Source organism: Dama dama, chromosome X (genome assembly GCF_033118175.1).
Source record: "Dama dama isolate Ldn47 chromosome X, ASM3311817v1, whole genome shotgun sequence".
Classification (NCBI taxonomy): Eukaryota; Metazoa; Chordata; class Mammalia; order Artiodactyla; family Cervidae; genus Dama; species Dama dama.
Window position 1 is genome coordinate 55,826,128 of NC_083714.1, and position 20,149 is coordinate 55,846,276.

The window sequence follows — 20,149 nt, forward strand, 5'->3', positions numbered from 1 at the left end:
CCCAAGAAAACCTTTTATATGATTCAAAATGCTCTCCCAAGGAGATTTTCCCCATCCCTTAGAAGCCCAGTGATTTCCTCAGGCACATCTCATAAGATTATTTCCCAGATTTTTCTTAACTCTGTAACAGATAAAGGTCATCATCTATTTCCCAACACATGGACTAACCAATTAGACACTTATTCTCCCTCTGCCTAGTAACTATTACCTGTAAAGAACTATTGCCTAAGGAAAATAATAATCAATGGAAAAGGCGGGGGGGAAAGCCTTTTGAATTACAAAGAAAAGACCTTTCTCTTATTTCCTGGGAGTGGGTGAATTTAGTAGAGGAATCAATACAAGTGTTTCCTTCTCTGTCATATTGGGTAATGAGACCCCTGAGTCAATCAAAGCAATCTTTTCACATGGGTTCCATTTTGGATTGCTGTAACAGATCTCTTGTTCTTGGGATACCTTTTTTCCAGCATATTCCAATGGTGTTAACTAAGGGTGGCACGAGAATAGGAGTGAAAGCCCAAAACAGACTCTGGCTTGTGTTAGTCAAAGAGTGTCCAAAAAAAAGTTATTTAGCCTAAGTACAATTCAGAAAGAGTTTAATAAACAGCCACTAAACATTGCACCAAAGCATTTGGAAACACAATTTCTACAGAGAGGTAAAGGTCAGGCTTCCATTCTAAATTCCTTAAGACAATCATGAACAAAACAATCATTAACAGCCCCACCCACCCCACCCCCCTATCCCCACATAGCCACGACACTACACTCTTCTAGTCATGAATTTACCTACAGACACAGTCTTAGGAATAATGGGACTGGCATGCATTATCCCAGCAATGGCAAGGAAGCAGGAGATGGGGGAAAGATGGGTGAAAAGGCAACCAGCAGCTAACGATAGACCCCTTAGGAGCACTGATCAGGGGGTGGGCAGGGAGAATCTCCTTTTGGTGCCCTCTGTGGCATTACTTAGGGGCTCCCGGATACTTTGGACTAGTGGCTGGGGCTGCCATCTTCATCTCATTCTCTTGAACCATGGCGACGAGAAGTGGTTTCCTTGGATAACACATTGTGACTTTCTAAAAATATTTTTGGTGTCCAACCAAACTGCATTCAGGACCCAGCATGCCTGTTGAGATGGTGCTGATTCTGAGGTCTAGATGGACCTGGACTCTCAGTCCTATCTTCATGTTGGCCTTTGGAAAGGCGTCCATGATAGTTCTCTATTACAGACACTTGTAAGGAACCTCGGTGAGTCATTCAAACATCTGAAACTGAGTTTGTCTACTTTATAAAAAATTTACAATTATAACTGTCCCTTTTATTCACACTAAGAACAAATGAGATCGAATCCTTTAAATAATATATTATCAAACTGGTAATAGGGTTAAAGTAAACTAGACTCTAATTCATCCCTCTTAATATCGACATCAAGAGAGGACCAGAGGTCCCTGACAAGTAGGAGCAAAGTTCTTGGGCTAGGGTCTGGAGTGTGGAGGGTATGGAAAGAAGAACTTGAGTTTCACCTGCCAGTAGCCCTCTTTTTCAAGCCAGTCTTCAAGCCTCAACTACCACCCAGCCCAAATCTCTCATTCCATCCAGTATTTGACGAGTTGCCTTGGCCAAGAGGTGACTTTCATATCTTTCTAATCTTTTTGAAAATTTAGGCATTTGATCTCATTTTGTTGCATGTGTCCCTTCTTAGTATAAATTAAAACAAATACTTGATCCTTTTCCTAAAGAGTTTGTAGGCAGTAATGAGTCCAAGATAAGCCATGTTCAGCTGGCTACAACACTTAAGAGCTTAAGAGAAAAGGGCTTTCTGGATGAGATGTACCAAAGAAGGTACTATTTTCCTGAGGGTCTAGACCTGGCAGGTATTTGTCATCTTGGTGCCAGGCTGACCTAACTGGTTCTATCTATTTTGGCAATACATGGTAGACAGCGATAAAGCCTCAATTGTCCACACTAACCTCCAAGCCAATAAAGGGGTTTGGGGCCATCTTCAGAGGTTAGCACTGGCTCCTGCCTTTGTTATCAGTACTTATGCCTAGTGGGCCCTGTTGTGGGCAGGAGAGGTGGCAGGCAGGACCACTGGGGACCCAGGCTAGCCCCCTAGTGAGTCAGAATCATCTGATCTGGACAAGTCAACAATCTACCTTATTCTGGACCTTTCCAATAGCCAAGGCTCTCACTGCAGGCTTTAGAGTCTCCTGTTGCTTCTGTAGTGGGCACAGTGCAGCAAAATACATGCTGTGCCCTCAGCTGAGGGAGACTGGCAGATTAAGATAAGCAACTGGACAAATGGCAGTGTTTGGCTCCAATGAGGACATACTCAGCAATGTTAGAGGGACAGGTAATTTTTTTCTGTTATTGTTTCTTCATTGAGATTCCTAAATATTAACTGAGAGTCATGGCGTGGTAAGAGGGTTACAAAAGAAGAATCCTGAAACACATGAAGGGGAGCCCTGGGGTTTGGGTGCCTGGATGCTTCCTAGGGTATATAGTGCTCTGGTTGCAGCGCCACCACTACCTACTGTTTGCGGATCATGCCCTTGATAGCTGACTCCCGGTTGACATATGTAGCCCAATAGACCAGATTGAAAATGGCAAAGAGCACAGGGAAGATGATGCGGGAAATCTTGTCAACCTTGCTGACACTGTTGTAGGTCTTGGTCTCAGTCGGGATATCCTGCACATAGGTGGTCTTGGGCGAAGCAATGATTGTCGGGGTGGAGGAGGTGCTCGGAGCAGCGCCCTTGGAGATGGCAGAGAACTCAGTGTCCTTGGCCAGGTTGATGGGATAGGTGGTTCCCACGATGTTGAAGGTGGTGCTGGTTTTCTTGGTCGGGACTGCTGGTGTTTTCTTCTAAGGGCCAGAAAAAGTAGGGGAGAATGGGGGGACAAAAGGAAAGCTAATTAATTCACTATATAGAACACCTTCAAAGGCTGTGGGGAGGAGGAGACATGAGGGAAGTTAGGAAAGAGGGGCCATGAAGCCAATAGCACTGAGTAGCCAGCTTTGTACAAAGGAATAAATTGAAGATGACTTCGAAAACAAAATCTGTATCATCCTGGTTTACTAGCTATTGTGCCTTTGGCCAAGTGACTTCTCCCCTTAGAGCTTTAGTTTCTTCATCTGTAAAATGAGGATCAAAATATTTGGCAGGGTTGTTGAGAGGATCAGATGAAAGAATGGTGGTAGAAACAACTGGAAAACTCTGAAATCTTGGTCATGTGTAGGATCCTATGCAAAATGTGACTTGATCCTCACAGTAACCATACAATGTAAGTGTGTGAGAGTACTCCCATTTGACAGATGAGAAAACTCAGCTTCAGACTGAGTGGCCGAGCCCACACTGGCCATCTGGGCTCCCGACTTTTAACCAGGGCTGCACTGTACTCTTCTATAGGTATGAGACACTGTTTGGTTACCCGAGACATAACTCCAAAAGGCTTCAACCATCAAGTGGCACATCTCCTGTGAGGAAGAGAGCTTGGTGAGTCTGAAAGTCATTTTGTCTTAAAGACATACATTCTACAGCATGTTTACATGCATCATTATAACCCTTCATGCAGGCAGGAGCCACAGCCTCTCCAGTTCAGTTCATTTCAGTTGCTCAGTTGTGTCTGACTCTTTGCGACAGCCTCTCTAGGGAACTTTACAAATGCTTCCCTCTGACAGGACAAGCAGGGATCCTAGGGGCTTGCTATGACTCTGATCTTTGTTTTTCCAGATTATAAAAAAAAAAAAAAAAAAAAAAAACTCAATGATAAATAAGCATACACACATGTGCCCATTTGTTCTCACATATATGACTTGTATATACATGGGCCTTCCACGTAGAAAAGAGAAAAGGTGACAAAGCTCAGGCCTGGGTCAGAAGAGAGAGGCTGAGTAACAGGAGAGGCCAAAGGCAGTGGCTGAGGGCATAGTCTGAGTGCTGAGCTCATAGTATTTGCTGCCTCACTTCCCACTCTGGCCTTTTCTTCCTTTCAGCCCTCTTTGTTTCTAGGGAAAAGTGGGGACAGATGAGCTTTGAAAATGCCCAAGAGTATTTGATGGAAAGTGACGACCAACGTGTTGCCCTGATTTCACATACCTCGAATTTTTCTTTCTCAACGTGACTTTGCTTCCCAGCATCTGTTTTACTTCTTTGCACGTGTTTCCTTCCTGGATTTCTCTACTCCCGCCCTCTCCTACTGACTCCCTTTCTCCTAGTCTGTTTCCTTTCTTCTTTACTTCCGAGTCCCCCCCCTCCCCATTTTCTGACCTATTTTTCTTTAGACCACACTGCTATTGATCTTCCTGGTCCTAATAATAACTTTGGCCCAACAGCCACTGAATATCTACTGGGCCAAGAACTACTCTAGATGTTTCAGGATAGGTGGGAAGGTTAAAAGTTGTCTGTTTCACTCCTTGTTTTGTAGGAGTTTGCAGTCCAGTGGTGGGGGCGGGCAGTGGGGAGAGCCCTGTGAACACACCATTGCCATATAATGTGATTGGAGTTCTAAGAGATATGACCAAAGGGTGATGGGAATTCAGTAGAGGGAGGGGCAAAGTACCTTCAGGTGCTGGAAAAGGTGGCTCAGAGAAGGCAATGAGAATGGTGAGCTGGGTCATGAAAGATGAGCAGGAGCTCACCAGATGAAGATGTAGCCAAGGCAATGCACAGGTCAAGGGCACTGCTAATTTGAGGAATGACAAGGAGTCTGCGGTAGGTAGATGAGCGTGTGCATGATAAAGGCCTGTCTGTGCTGGCTTCAGGGTTTTCATCAGGGAGGGTAAGAGGGACCAAGAAGTGGGTGCTGGTTTAAGTAAATGAACAGTCTGACTAACAGGACACTTAAAAAGCAAAACCGTTCTTTCTCTTTGAGGATTATAGTTACATTGCTACAAGTGGAAGGGGGACAGAACTCTAAGGGAGTCTAACAACCTTTTAAATGCTTTAAATACTACATGGGACTCACTTAGAATTAGCAAATTCATTGTGTGAATAGAGGCCTGCTGCTAAATGCCTCTGCTATTAAATAAAGAAGCACTTCACTTGTTTGCCTATTCAACTTGTTTACTTATTCATTTGCTTACTAATCTCTATTTTTTCATGGTTAGACAAAAAATAAAAAAAGAAAAGAAAAGAAAGAAAAAAACCCACTACCCTGACTTTGCTAGAAGCTTTCACACTCACATATATTATTTCATTTAGTCATCTTATAAGCTGGTTATGACCAAGTCTTTGAAATAATCATTCTGAACAGCAAACACTTTCTTTAGCTCTGTAGGCACTTTGTGTTCTATACGTAGAGAAGCAGCAGTTGATTTAATCACAGATTTTTTAAGTAATAAAAGAAAATTACCTTTTAATTTCCCTCGCCCTTTCCATCATGGAACTTTTTAATCAGCCACTATAATTTTTACCTAAATTGTCAAAGAAGGGAAATCAAAGCAAAAGTTGTAGTGCTGAGAAGACAGAAACAGGAAGCAGAGATTAATGGTTAATAATTCACATTTCTGCATCTAGTTTTCTAATACTTCTCTATACCCTGGAATTTGATAGACACAAACTAGAGTCACTTAACTCTGACCAAGCTATGATTCTGTGCCTACCTCCCGAGTCAATGCTGGGCTCTTAGCTGCATTATAGATGTTTACAGAATGAAACCTGACCCCCCAACTGAAGATTCTTCATGTGATTTCTAATTTATTCCTGCTGAGTCTTGACCTCTCCTATCAGTTCAGTTCAGTCGCTCAGTCGTGTCCTACTCTCTGCAACCCCATGGACTGCAGCATGCCAGGCTTCCCTGTCCATCACCAAATCCTGGAGCTTGCTGAAACTCATGTCCATCGAGTCGGTGATGCCATCCAATGACCTGTTCCTATGTCATCCCCTTCTCCTCCTGCATTCAATCTTTCCCAGCTCCAGGGTCTTTTCCAATGAGTCAGTTCTTCGAATCAGGTGGCCAAAGTATTGGAGCTTCAGCTTCAGCATCAGTCCTTCCCATGAATATTCAGGACTGATATCCTTTAGGATTGACTGGCTGGATCTCCTTGCAGTCCAAGGGACTTTCAAGAGTTTTCTCCAACTCTTGAGAAGTATGACCTCTCCTATCTAGTATGACTTCTCCTATACAGACAGAGATATATAGAATATCTCTATAGTTCATCCTGTAGTAATTCCCATACCACCAAACTGAAACTCACTCTTCCAAACTCCTCCAAGCATTTTGACCTCAGAGCAGGACACTTTTCCTTCTAGAAAGCTACTTCATGTGGACTGGGGATGAGGTAGTGAAAACTTTCATGGACTAATGCATGTCCAACTTTAGAGTTTTTCTCAGATGACGTTCATGATAATTGTTTTCAGAAGTGCTAATTAGAGGGTTAGTTGAAGCCCTGAATGTACTTGAGACCCCCAGGACCTCAGAGTATATGCAGATAAAGTCCTATGACTGTTAACCTAACATCCATCCAACTTTCCTGAACCCCAGTTTTCAGAAGTGGGTAAATAATGGAGTGTATGCTATGTTGGATTCAAAGACAAATCAGACAAAGACCCAATTTTTACACCCAAACAACCCATTTTAAAATGGGTTTTAAAATAGACATTTTTCAAAAGAAGATATAGAAATGGCCAATAAGGATATGAAAAGATGCTTAATATCACTGATCATAATGGAAATGCAAGTCAAAATGAGATACCACCTCATACCCATTAGGGTGCCTACTATCAAAAATAAGAACAATAACAGTAACTATAAAAAAGGAAATAACAAGTGTAGACAAGGATATGGAGAAATTTGACCCCTTATGTACTGTTGGGAATGTAAAATGGTGCAGCCACTATGAAAAATGGTACATCAGATCCTCAAAAAATTAAAATATGACCCAGCAATTCTACTTTGGAGTATATTGCCCCCCTCAACTGAAAGCAAGGTCTTAAAAAGATATGAGTACACCCATGTTCATAGCAGCATAATTCTCACTAGCCAAAAGATGAAAGCAACCCAAGTATGCATAGAGAGAAGAATGGATGAAGAAAATGTGGTCCATCCATACAATGGGATTTATTCAGCCTTAAAAAGAAAGGAAATTCTGATGCATGCTATAGCATGAATGAACCTTGAGGATGTTATGATTCCAGTTGTATTAAGTACTTAGAGAAGTCAGATTGCTAGAGACAGAGAGTAGAATGGAGGTTGCCGGGGGGGAGAGGAGGGGAGGATTGGAATTTCTGGTTTCATGGGGATAGAGTTTCAGTTTTGCAGGATGAAAAAGTTCTGAAAGTTGGTTGTACAATACTGCGAACATACTTATTAAAAACAGTTAAGATGATAAATTTTAGAGAGAACTAAAATATAAGGGAGAACACGAGAAAAACATAGAAAGGCACAAATGCTGAGTCAAGTGAATTCAAAAGAGGAAGGGAGCATGCTGGATTAGGAAGAGGTCAGTAAGCCAATAGAATGGGGAGAAAATGCAGGTGCAAGAGAAGTAATCACTTGCACCAGTTTACTGAGAGGGTGGGGGATATCCAGATCATATGTGGGGATGGACCTGGGGCCAGTGGATAAGAAAGGAAAGAGTGGATAAGACTCAAATATTATCTATGGCTTATTAATTGTGTTTATTTGTTGGTGGGTAGACCTGTGTCCATGCCCAGTTATTTGCTTGGCAAGAGGTGTGCTAGAGCTGGCACCTATAGACTGTTGGGCCAGGGCAGGGCTGGGTCCTGAGGTTAATAAGCTAGAGGGAGGATTCCAAAATGGCGTTTGCCAGCACCAGTGTCCACATGGTAGAATGAGTTCTCCAGAATAGCTGCCACCAGTGTCTATGTCCCCAGGGGAGGCTGTAGTTGCCCCCAGCTTCTCCAGGAGATTCTCCAAGATCAGCAGCTGAGTCTGACCCAGGCTCCTATTACTGCTTTTGCCCTGGATCCCAGAGCATGTGAGTGAAGTCTTTATTTCCCCCCAGCTCTCTGGGACTCTCAATTGTATGCATTACTGGTCTTCAAAGCCAAATGCTCTGGGGGTTCATTTTCCTGGCATATGACCCACAGGTTATGGAGCCCACTTTGGGGCTCAGACCCCTCACTCCTAGGGGAGAACCTCTGCAATGGTAATATTTCTCTCGTTTATGGATTGCCCACCCAGGGTATGAGACCTGCCTATATCACAACTCCACCTGTCTTGTTTGGTTCCTTCTTCACATCTTTAGTTGTAGAAGATCTTTTCTGGTAAATTTTGATCTTTTCCATGGATGGTTGTTCTGCAGACAGTTGTGATTTTGGTGTGCTTTTGAGAGGAGGTGAGCACTGAGTCTTTCTACTCTGCCATCTTGGTTGATACCCCTGTTTGTTTCTGTTTCAATCAACTCACCAGTGATAGAATATGTTTGTTGTCAGGGCATTTATACCTACTGTAGAAAAGGGTGGGAAAGCTACCACTTTATGAATACAAATTAACCCAGAGTGAATATCATTCACCCCAGAGAGACCATACCAAGTGGTGACTTTATTTGTGGCTGTTTTTATAGGAATGCCACAAATTTTAAAAAGCCATTAATGATAAAAAACTAAACTTTTCCAAATTATGGATGGAAGTTGAGTATTTTCTAATGTAAAATAAAACATTATTCTAGAGCATTCAAATTTCTTGTCTGAAAATAAGAAAAAAGCATAAGAATTACTGTGTTTCTAAAATTTAGGTAAGAATTTATGAATATTTTAAAAGAACTTCTAAGAATAATAATTGTCTTCTTTTTAAATACAGAGTTTTATTTCTTTATTTTAATTTGCTTTTACTTTTAATTTTCAAAAAATATAATCTAGGTAATAATGCACATAGTTAAAAAGAAATAAATGTAAAAACTTAAAATGCCTGTACCCCAACCTTGTCCTACAACATAATTATTTTTAACTTTCTATCTTTATTTTAATTTTCTAAATTTTCTAATATTTATATATTTCTAAGTAATATGCTTATACTGCTATCAGTTTTACACATAACCATTCATATTTTCATGATAATGATTAACCTCACTTATGCAACCCTTCCTCCATCTTCCATACAATTATAGCAATCTTTTTAGTGCAATCAATAATCAATGGTAACATCATTATAAAGGACTGGATAAATACCTCTAGCCTCTTGCTACAAACTGCACTGGGTTCTTCTCCAGGTTTGCTTGCTGCATAGCTTTCACTTAGGAATTCCGTTCATCTATCTCCTCTGTAGGATACCCTCTTCTCTGGATCCAGTGTCTTTCTCTTTTTCATTCTACTCTCGTTTTAATAGAACATATTCTCCTGTATTTTCCTAAGGTGGAATCCATGGGAAGTGACACTTCTCAGTTCTAGCACATCTGAAAATAACTACCTTTCCATGTAAGTGATACTTTGGCTAGGCATAGGATTCAAGGTTGAAAATCATTGGTCCTTCAGATTTAGATTTACAGCTCCACTGTCTTCCAGCATCCAATGTAGCTGAGACGTCTGATGCCATTCTGCTAATCATTTCTTTGTAAATAACACTTACTGTCTTTCTAGAATCTCTTTAGTCTACCATTTATCCCTGGTTTTCTAAAATTTCAAGATGATGTGACTTTATGTGGACCTATGAGGACACTTTCAATCTGGAGGCTTATATCTTTCCTTTTGTAAACGTGTCTTATATTAGTTCTTTGATAATTTCCTTTGTTCCCATTTCTCTGTTCACTCATTCTGCAGGTTCTGAGTTGGATGAATTTCCTGGATTCATCCCTAAGTCCCTTAACCTTTTCTTTTCATTCATCAATTATTTCCTTTTTACCTTACTTGTAGAGAGATATTTTTCAGTTTATTTTCCCATCTCTATTGAAACTTTTATTCTGGCAGTTATTTTTTCAAATGCATCATATTTTGTTTCAAATAAAGCAACATATGTATATATGTGTATTTTTTCAGAAAAACACAAGATGTTAAACTCTACAAAAGTGCATGTGTCTTCAGCAGATCATCTTTGTCTGATCAATAAGAATTTTGTTTTCAACATTAACTCTCCAAAGACAATCAATGGACTGACATCACTGCTACAACACAGGTTGCTACTGAGCTTCTGATCTTTAGTCACATCTTGATTTTCGTTAACAAATGCATAAATACTGCCTGGCAGAAATGCTGTAATGACTTGAGAAAGAGTGCTAATAGATCAAGCAAAGCCATGAAAGTTATGAAACAAGCTAGATAGAGCTGATTATTGGGGTTTCCCTGGTGTTTCAGATGGTAAAGAATCTGCCTGCAATGCAGGAGACCCAGGCTTGATCCCTGGCTTGGGAAGGTCCCCTGGAGAAGGAAATGGTAATCCACTTCAGCATCCTTGCCTGGGAAATCCCATGGACAGAGGAGCCTGATGGGCTACAGTCCATGAGTCGCAAAGAGTCAGACACGACTGAGTGACTAACACTTTCACTTTTTTTCACAAATTATTGAGAGGATCACACAACCAAATAGGGTTTGTATATTCAGACTGACCCTCTTGTGGCAGGGAATTGGGTCAGCACCTTGGGCAGGGAACTGAAAGTGAGCGAAAACTGCTTTTTTCCCCCCTCTCCTAGCTCAGGCCACCAACCCCACAGCTGGGACACAGAGAAATGCAGCATCTGTGGAAACTTCTATTTCTCATTACACTGTGAAACACTGGAGACATTTCCCCAGGAAGGCCTGGCCTCTGAGTTGTCTGCAGAACACTGCCTTCATTGGGGTCTTTGTCCCCAAAGCAGCCTCTTGGAACCCCTTTTGTGGCTTGTCTTCTGTGTTCATGGAGGTTGTTGCCCTTCCTTATCAGATCAGCTTCATTACCACTTGGCGGTTATTTTTCATTTCAGAAGCTCTTCTTTATTCTCTGATTTCCTTTTATATTAGCATCCTCCTTATTTTATGTATATGATATATTTACAAATATAAGATAAGATTTACTTTGCTTTTCTTAGGTTCTCTTTAATTCCCTAAATTATTTCTGTTCCTGCCAAGATGAGTTTTTTTTTTTCAATCTTTACTTTTCTCTATTATAAATTTCACTTTGATAATCCTTCGTATCATAGCATTATTTGGCAACATAAAAGATGTCTGTATGTTTAGTGTGCCTGAGCTGGGCTTGTTGACTGGTAAACTATGACTGAAGATTGTCTGGAGGGAGGTCATTTAATGGGATACTCCATAGTGTCACTGTACTAAGGTCTTTTCTATGGAGACATTCAGCTTCTTTAGAAGAGAAACTTCTGCTGGTCTTTAGGAAACTCTACATCTGGCTGTTGACATTTTATATGCTGGCAGGCTCTGGGGTCTTGACTACTCTGCACACAGGCATTTATCCAGTCCCCTTTATTGCACCCCCATGATTTATTGTCTGTTGTACAAAGCATCTTGAATGCTGAATTTCTCCAGGGTTATATCTCTCTCCAACTTGATAAATCAGTTCTTATTCTGTCTTTCCACATTCATTTTTCTTAAAAAGTGCATTACAATCTCTTGTCTGACTGAAAGCCCGTCTCTAGTTCTCCTGGTACTTGTGGGTTTATACCTGTTTTATTTCTTTACCCTCATTTTAGTGGGATTTTTAAAGGAAGTAGTGATAAAACGTGTAGCTATTCCTCAGAAGCCCACAGTTCATCTATGTTGCAGAGTGCTATTATAAGGTAGTCATTTGTCTTCATTTGAAAATGAGGTATTTGTTCCTACCTATCCCTTCTTTTCCTTTCCTTCATATTTCCCCTCATATTCTGTTTAATCCTTGACCATAATACAGATCAGAAATAGACTTCTGAATCATTTATATTAGTTTTAAACAGTTTTGTGCTCACCTATTCTAGTTTTATGAGGCAAATAAGGTTTAATATGTCTCTCTAAAGGAAGCAAAATAAGTTATAGTTAAATTTCACTGTTTTTACTTTTAATGCACTTCATTTTTTTCTGTGGGTCAGTGGTTCTGTTAGTTCCTTCATATTGTAGCAGCATGCACAAAACATAGTACCCTCATATTAGAAATCCATTTTTATACATTTCATAGTTTTTTTTTTCAAATCTCATCAATATCTTTTCAATAACTTAAATCAATTGACAGAACTAAGGAGGAATAGTAAGATCACCATCTTTGTAGAAGACTTTTAGATGATTCTTTTTGTCCTTTTTTTGTTTTCATTTTCAGCACTCCTTGAAATTGGAGAAACGGTTATCATTTTTGACATCTACAGCCACACTGTTCAAGTGCTCTTTCTACCTTCAAGCCACCATTGCATCTCTTCCCAATCACAAAAAACAAATCTACCACATATTTCAAAAGATATTTATGACTGCCTTTCAGATATCTGAAATTAGCAATCATCATTGCCTTAATGCATCTGTCCTTTCTCTATTGTAGTAACTAAACTGGAACAGCATATTTTAAACATGGCACAACCTGTACAGAATAAAAAGGGGTTTACTATCTCATTTGTTCTAGGTAACTCCTAACTCAGACTCAAATCAAATTTGGCTTTTCAAGAGTTACACCACATGGATGGCTTACATTAAATGTGTTCTTTCCCTATATCATAGCATCTTATTTATAACATGCAATCTTTGTTAAGCTTTTTTATCCCTGAACTTTTTTGGGAACATATGTGTAAAAATTTGTTGTATTTAGAAATGTTAACCTTTTGGTTTCAGCCTATTCTTTCAAATTTCAGAAATTCTCTTGGACTCTACTTCAGAAGATACTTTTTTTCATTAATGCCAGCTTACAAATTTGAATCTCCCATATTAAGTATCTTTATTTAAGTCACAGATGACAGTATTTAAGAAGGCTTCCCTGGTAGCTCAGATGGTAAAGAATCTGCGGAGGGTCAAAGATAAAGACTTGTGGCTTATTACAGCAATATCCATTCAGGTTGATGTCTATCCATCAATCAGGTTATATTTGACTTTAATTGGTCAACCAACTACAGCAGCATAATTGTAATATTTTTTCAACTGCTATTTCTTCTTCATGAAGACATAATTTTAAAAAGTTAGATGTCTTGATAAAGTCTATATATTTCCTCTTCTACCAGTCTAATAAAGTTTCCATGAATTTTCTTAAGGTTAGTTTGGCACAATTTCTTCTTAGTTAACTCAGGCTATATGTCAGTAGTTAGTGCAAACTGCTCTTAAAACATCTGTTTAATAAGGGTCTTTCAGTTTAATATGTCAGAATAAGGACATCTTTGCTTCCTTTTCTTCTCTGGAACCAACCAAAATAAGGAAAATGACATATGAAACCCAAACTCCATCTTTGATGAAAATTGGAAGCATTTTTAACCCTTACCCCAAAACGTAAGGGCTCCCAAACACAGTAAAAATTGGATCAGGGTGAAGAAGACATTGAAGATGCCTAATGTTCTAGATTTCAGGCCAAGAACAGAGTCCTAAAACATGGATTGCAGGACCTGAGTGAAAAACAAATGACCTCTGTTTTGAAACAAATGGTTCTCAGGCTGGTAGTGAAAACATCCTGGAATACTGTTTGATTACCACATAGTAGTGAGGAGGTAGAGACTGGAAACATTAAAGGGTACAATATTACACATATGCACACAAGCATGCACACATTACACCATACATAGAGGACTTTCTTGTGGGTTATTTATAAGAATTTATACAGATAACAGATGATGGTCAAACTATTCACTTTCAACTACTTATTCTCAACCACTCACAACTATCCTATTCATTGTCTCAGTCCCTCCCCAAAATGATACTTTCACACATAGCAGTGTTAGTAAAGAACTCCTCTAATACAACTTCAAGTAACAGTTGAAAAAGAATATGTTACTGATGCAAAATATGTTACAATGAGGGGAAAGAACCAATAAAGAACTGCATAACAACACACAAAATAAACAGAATACATGAAAAGCTAAGTCAGCAGAAATAAAAAAAAATTAATATAAGGAAAAATACTACTACTATAGAAATGAAGGAGAACAGACATGGTGAAAATGTTCAGAGACACAGAAGACAGGCTTGAGAAAAATAAAATGGAAAATAACAGTTGGAAATTACTAGAGAATAATGGTAAATAAGGATTACAAAGTTCTATTATATGTATAATTTGTGCTTTTAGGAAGATAACAGAGCAATGATGTGCTTTAGGAAAGCTTTCCTGAAACAAAGACAGTTGTGAATCTACAGACTTAAGGACAACATGCTGTCCTAGGAAAAATTCATACAGATAGATCAAGATCTATCCTTGTAAAGTAAGTGGTATTTGTAAATAAAAGACACATGCATATGTGTTTCTAAGCCATAAAATCATCTCCTCATTATGTGAAAGATTCTCAGAGTTGTTTTAAATTTCCTCATAACAATATTCAGTTCTAGAACCGAAAACTGCAACCAATGTCTATGTGGACATTAGAGAAAGAGAATGCGACCCACAAATTGTACAACAGCCCAAATGTAATTCAAGTATAAACACAACTGACAGATAATTTTATACATGTAAGATAGTAGGAAATATGGTTACCATGAACCATTCCTAAAGAAACTTCCAGAGGATAGCCTTGAGGTAACTAAGCGATGAACATAAAAATGGATAAGAGGACCATTTTGAGAAGAGAGTCTTTTTAAATATAGAACTGTGAGTAATAAAATACAGAAATCATGGCTGCATAAAAGCATGTAAATACTATAAAAATTGACAATGTGGAAATAGTTGTATAACAAAAGTTGAGAGATGACAGGGACTGGTAGAAAGCAAAGGTGAGAAGCAGGGTAAGTATAATAATTTCCTTATATCTTGCAGTGGGTGAGGGATCAACAGACCTGGTTTATAACTGATGAATCAAGCATTAGATGGGTAAATATATTTTAATGATACAAATGTTAACAACTAGACTAAGAATAATAATAAAACCAACCAAGAAATTCCTATGGTAGAGTAGATGGAGGAAGACGAAATATACTTATTTCTTCATGATTTATAGCAAAGAGTTAATAAATTTTAACTAAATAAATAGTTAAGATCTATTCTAAGAATTTTCCAACTCACCAGTCTATATTCTATGGAATCTATTCCTCCAGTTTGAAAAATCTTCATTATGTTTTCTCTTCTCCATGATTCTGGGGCCACATCTGCCCATTCTTTTTAGCATCGTGGGTTAGTCTTCATCTACAGCTAGATATCTCAACTCTTTTAAAGCAGTCAAGGATACATACCAAATTTGATTTTACTGTATTTATGTTTTTTTATTCCTACCAATTCCAGGTGGTTTATTGGGATTTTTTTTCTTTTTTTCTCATCCATTAATCTAATTAACATTTATTCAGCTTTTACTATGAGTCAGATGCTGTACATGGATGCTAGCTAGTTAGACACATGCAGGCAAGCCCCTGCCCTCAAGAAGTTCAGTCTAGTGAGGAAGCAGACAAATAACTCTAATGCAAATAAATGCTTTTCATATCATGAGCAACCTCACCCACCCCCAGAAAAGCTGAAGCTATCTCATGATTCTGGAAAGGTTCTATGGAGAAAATAGCATTTCATGTGGTTCTTAAAGACTGAGCAGGTCTTTATCAGGCAGGAAAATAAGAAAAGAACATTCCAGGTAGAGAGTAAAAATAAGCAAAGACATAGAAGGAATGATGATCATTTTTGTTAGATGGTAATGGGAACATATTGCCAAAATGAGGGGCAGAAGTGGCCCTAGAGACTGTTTTCTGGGTGGAAGATAAAGACCACACTTCTGGGTTACTTTGTAAGTACAACATATTCCCCTTGGGTTCAGCAGTATCACACTTAGGTTTGATCCCTCACCACAAGACATCAGCCCTCCATGATACCGACCCTCTTTTCTTTGCCCCCAGCAAACACTCCACATTGCCAAGAAGCACTCCAGTTGAGAACTGGATTGATGACCCCAGTGAATAGCACACAGCCCTGGCCAGTTCCCACAGGCTGCAGGCTGCCCACTCCCGGTTCCAATACAGTTCTCTCAGGGAATGCTTCCCAGCCCCCACCTTTCTTGTATCTTACCTTCATCTCCAGGGCCTCTGGTACCTTCTTGCCTTCCCAAGCCCAACTCCGCTTTGTGAAGTAGTTCACGGTCGCAAACTCAATCAGCGCAGAAAATACAAAGGCATAACACACGGCTATGAACCAATCCATGGCCGTCGCATATGCCACTTTAGGTAAGGAGTTTCTGGCACTGATACTCAAGGTGGTCATGGTGAGAACAGTGGTGACACCTTGGGAGAGAGAAAATAAGAACTAGTTGCCACTAAAAGACATTGAGTGTACCTGATGCTATCACCATCTTCCTCCTTGAAAGGAGGAGCTAAACCCCACCCAAAATGGTCTCTTTAAAGTAAGAAAAAAAAAGCAGATAATGTCAAAATGGAATGGTTCTACATAGTAACCACCCCATCCCAATTATCACAGGAATAGAAATCTCCAGTATAGCACTTAAGAGTTGCCCTTTAACCTCAGCTTAAACATTTCCATTGAAGGCTAGGTTGTAGGTAACCTATTTCAGTGTAATAGAGTTTTCTAATTAGAAAAGTCTACCTTATGCTGAAACCTGCCTTCCTGTAACTCCTAATCCACTGACTGATCTCAGAGGTTCTATCTGGAGACATAAGAAAGAAACCCTGCTTTTTTCTTTCTGGGACAGGACTTCAGAAAGTTGGAGAGAGTGGCCATGGTTCCTTGTAAGTCTGTTCATCTCTAGAATGTGGCCAGCTCCTTCTTTTGTTTCTCCTCCTTCTCCATTCTGGTAGATGCCTTCTCAACAGACCAGAACTTAGGCTAAGACTCAGGACATGGTCTGATATTAGCTGGAGTTTCATTTCATTTATTGTGGACACTATTCCCCCAATAACACAACAAACTATTGTAGAAAAATTGTCCTTTAGCTACATCACAGTCTAGGACCTATTGAATTCATGAACAACCAAAACTATTCTCACATCTATTTCTTATGAGTTTTTGCCAAACCAGAGCTTGGTTTTAAATCAATTGATTCTTTTTCTTGGTGGTATTTATTAACCTAAATTTAAGACTTTCTTTTACTCACTTTTAAATTACATTAATTTTTTACTAATCTGTTCATAGTTTAGATATGTATATGAACTATACAGTGCTGTGGTTAACAATATGAGCTTTAGAATCAAATTGATCTTGACTCTAAAGCTCATATTGTTAACCACTTCATGGCAAATAGATGGGGAAACAGTGGAAATAGTGGCTGACTTTATTTGTGGGGGGCTCCAAAATCACTGCAGATGGTGATTGCAGCCATGCAATCAAAAGATGCTTACTCCTTGGAAGGAAAGTTATGACCAACCTAGACAGCATATTAAAAAGCATTACTTTGTCAACAAAGGTCTGTCTAGTCAAGGCTGTGGTTTTTCTAGTAGTCATGTATGGATGTTAGAGTTGGACTGTGAAGAAAGCTGAGTGCCGATGAATTGATGCTTTTGGACTGTGGTGTTGGAGAAGACTCTTGAGAGTCCCTTGGACTGCAAGGAGATCCAACCAGTCCATCCTAAAGATCAGTCCTGAGTGTTCATTGGAAGGACTGATGTTGAAGCTGAAACTCCAATACTTTGGCCACCTGATGCCAAGAGCTGACTCATTTGAAAAGACCCTGATGCTAGGAAAGATTGAGGGCAGGAGGAGAAGGGGATGACAAAGGATGAGATGGGTGGATGGCATCACCAACTCAATGGACATGAGTGTGGGTAGGCTCTCGGAGTTGGTGATGGACAGGGAGGCCTGGTGTGCTGCAGTTCATGGGATTGCAAAAAGTCAGACATGACTGAGTGACTGAACTGAACTGAACTGTAGTCACATTTTAACAATAATATTATAACAATAATTTTGTCATTGTTAGTAAGAGTATTCATGTTATTGTTTTTTAGTTGTGAAGTCGTGTCTGACTCTTTTGCAAACCCATGGATTGCAGCCCACCAGTGTCCTCTGTCCATGGGATTTCCAGGCAAGAACACTGGAGTGGATAGCCATTCCCTTCTACAGGGGATCTTCCCAACCTAGGGATCGAACCCATGTCTCCTGCATTGGCACGTGGAGTCTTTACCACTGAGCCACCTGGGATGCCCCAGTCTTGAATACCTACACTTGAAGTAGGAAGTCCTAAGTTCTACCACTTACTGGTTTTGTATCTTGGGCAATTCCCTTAATATCTCCTTGCCTTCATTCTTCCCATCTATATGAATATCCCCTACAGTCTCCTCCAGAATGTTGATGGTGCAGTTGTATACCCAAATCCATCCAGAATTTAGTAAGAAGGAATAGTCAGAACCTCTTTCTAAGTGTTGGATTCCTCAAGAAGATGGAGAGTGTGACCCTTATGAGCCTGGGTCAAGTAGGGTATGGAAGGTAGTCCTAATGGGGTGAGATATGTTATATCAAAAAGCAAGCAGATAAGGCCTGTTAACTCTACCCGGAGAGTCAGCCACGTGTGCTGTAGTCTCTGGAGCCTCCTTTCATTTCTTGATTCTTCGAGTACCTTACTTACACATTTACGATATAAATCAAAATCCAGACTGGCAAAAACTTAATACAGTTTCAACAAAGAGACCCTAAAGGAGCACCTTTACACAAACTTAAGCAGAGAATTGTCTAGGCTGATTAGCGAAAAGACAATTTAAGCCCTGTTAGGAGTCAGCCATACAGCTAGGACCTCATAACAAAATCTGAATTTGTAGCCTGGTAAGCTCTGAGAATGGATCTAAGGCTAAGTAACCCTCTGATCACACTGAGCAAGTGATTCATGGAACAAACAAGTTATCTCATTTATGGTTATCAGCAAATGCAATTGTCTACACTGGTACATTCTTAACAGTGCCAAAAGCATGGATCAAGAGAACCATACTGCAACACAAGTGTTTAGGTGCCATATCTCAGTGGAGGTGTTTAGAACTCTAGCCTCTACAGCTTAATTAAAACTGTCATCTTGTGAAGAGTTCTTAGCTAGTCAGAGCTGGTAGGGCCCTCAATCAAGCTTCTTGTGTACTTCATCGATGGACAAAGAGGTTTGGCATTTTAAAAGATCCAGGCCTGCCACCCAGGGCTTCTCTTTCAAGACTCTTCTACAAAGTTTTTCTGTGACTGTCCTCTTCCTTCCTTTGAGTACTTCTAAAAGTCTAGTATGAAAAAAAAAGTCTAGTATGCTTCTTTAATAATGTATGTCTGTCCCACCCAACTAAAGTTGCTTGAGATAATGCAAGATAATCTCCCCATCTCAAAATTCTTAACTTAGAAAAAATCTGAGTAATTAGCCTCCAACTAATAAAAATAATTGGGAAAAAAAATAAAATGACAATGGAAAGGGAAAAAAAAAAGAACAAATCTGTAAAGTCCTTTTGCCTTATAAGGTAACATTCACAAGTTCCAGAGATTAGAACATGGGTATCACTAGGGACCATTATTAAGCCTACCACAATCCTAGTTCTAACCCTTAATTTCACTCAAGCTAAAAGCCTTTCTTGTGTAACCTTAAAACTCAACTCTTCTCTACCAAGACAAGTAGTCCATCCATTAATCCATTTTCCTGCCACGACAGTACCAGCTCATGTCATTAACACTCCAGTTTTCAGTTCCTTCTTCCATTTGGGCCACTGAGTGTTTTCTTTAATTTTTTATGAGCTCAGATATTAAAAAAGAATGTTTTCTATGTTTTATCTGTTTTTTTAGGGATTTTGTACTGGAAGATTTTTTCAAGGTATCTAGTTTGTAACATTTCCAAAAATTGGGCAAATTTAATCTATTCCTATATAGATTATGCACCCCCCCAACTTCATTAAAGCTGTTCTTTTCAAATCACTAGCAACCAAGCATATCATGATCCCAAATACAGTTTTTATCTGCATTTTACCTAAACACACAGAATTCACCCCAGTTGATTATTCCCTGCTTCTTGAACACTCACCTCTTCTGATTTCCATGATATCACACCCTTTCTCATTTTTTTCGTACTTTACAGATTTATCTTTCTCCACTACTGTCGCCTCTTCTACCTGACCTAAAATGCTTCTTCTTTCTGAAACATCATTTACTCTTTAATTACATAGTATAGCTTCAGGATCTCTGTAGGAAATATTGGCCTCCTTTGTGAGTACTCAGCATATCAAAGTATATGGAG

At 39.4% G+C, this 20,149-nt stretch overlaps 1 protein-coding gene across 1 annotated transcript in view; it reads right to left on the reverse strand.

The window, feature by feature from the left end:
- Positions 1–2,527: 2,527 nt before the first annotated feature.
- Positions 2,528–20,149, reverse strand: part of GABRA3 (gamma-aminobutyric acid type A receptor subunit alpha3) — a 236,603-nt gene continuing 218,981 nt past the window's right edge. The window contains exons 9-10 of the mRNA XM_061136473.1: positions 16,021–16,232; positions 2,528–2,863 (exon numbers count right to left, since the gene is read on the reverse strand). Of these exons, the coding sequence (XP_060992456.1) occupies positions 2,528–2,863; positions 16,021–16,232 (548 nt within the window). The remainder of the gene's footprint in view (positions 2,864–16,020; positions 16,233–20,149) is intronic.